General features: G+C 37.9%; 1 protein-coding gene across 1 annotated transcript in view; it reads left to right on the forward strand.

Annotated features, from left to right (window-relative positions):
* Positions 1 to 224: 224 nt before the first annotated feature.
* LOC102388229 (O-acetyl-ADP-ribose deacetylase MACROD2-like) overlaps positions 225 to 762 on the forward strand; it is a gene marked incomplete at both ends in the record, with an annotated part of 443367 nt that continues 442829 nt past the window's right edge. The window contains one exon of the mRNA XM_006036701.2: positions 225 to 255. Within this exon, the coding sequence (XP_006036763.2) occupies positions 225 to 255 (31 nt within the window). The remainder of the gene's footprint in view (positions 256 to 762) is intronic.

Genomic DNA, 762 nt, shown 5'->3' on the forward strand with positions numbered 1-762 from the left:
CTGAGGAGAAAGCTAGCATTAGCAGTGACGACAAGGACCATCCATAGATTGTGTTTCTCAGTTCCTATAGTGTGTATTAAAATATTGATCTCTGGTATAGTTCTCTTGTCCAGACTTGGATATTGCATCTTGTAATGGTAATAAGTAGGCATTTAAAATATTCTTAGTTTTGATAAGCATTTGAAAAACAAAAATCCACTTATTTATTTGTTTGTGTTTTACAGGCATTCCCCTGTATTTCAACAGGAATTTATGGTAAGATGGATTTATTTTATGTTACTATTTAAGAAGTTTTCCCCTCATAGAATCTGTGGGTCAGTGTTGCTTAAACATAGATGTTTCTTTGTGTTTTTGCAGCTTATTCCCCATTTTGGCTAGTGCATGAGTTTGTATTTGTATTGTTGCAATATAGCCCAAAAGCTTTGACCATGACTGGGATCTTGTGAGGTCTGTAATCCAAAGAATTTACAAGCTGAAGACCTAGTCTTGCAAACATTTATTGAAACTTTACATATCTACGACCAGCAACAGACTGAACTAGGTATGGGCAAGTGTTTTTAGAATAGTAGTCTAAGGACATAAAAATACTAAGACAGGAGAAACAGTATAAGAGCAGGAGTGGCCAACAAGTGGCATGGGTGCTACAAGTGGCATGGGAAGCCTTCATGTTTGACACATGGCAGTTCAGAGACGGAGCAGAAGGCAAATTAGCAGGTTGAGCAGGGAGCAGAAAACAGAGCAGCAAATTACCCAGGGAGCAAA

The sequence above is a fragment of the Alligator sinensis genome, unplaced genomic scaffold (genome assembly GCF_000455745.1).
Source record: "Alligator sinensis unplaced genomic scaffold, ASM45574v1 scaffold1360_2, whole genome shotgun sequence".
NCBI lineage: Eukaryota > Metazoa > Chordata > Crocodylia > Alligatoridae > Alligator > Alligator sinensis.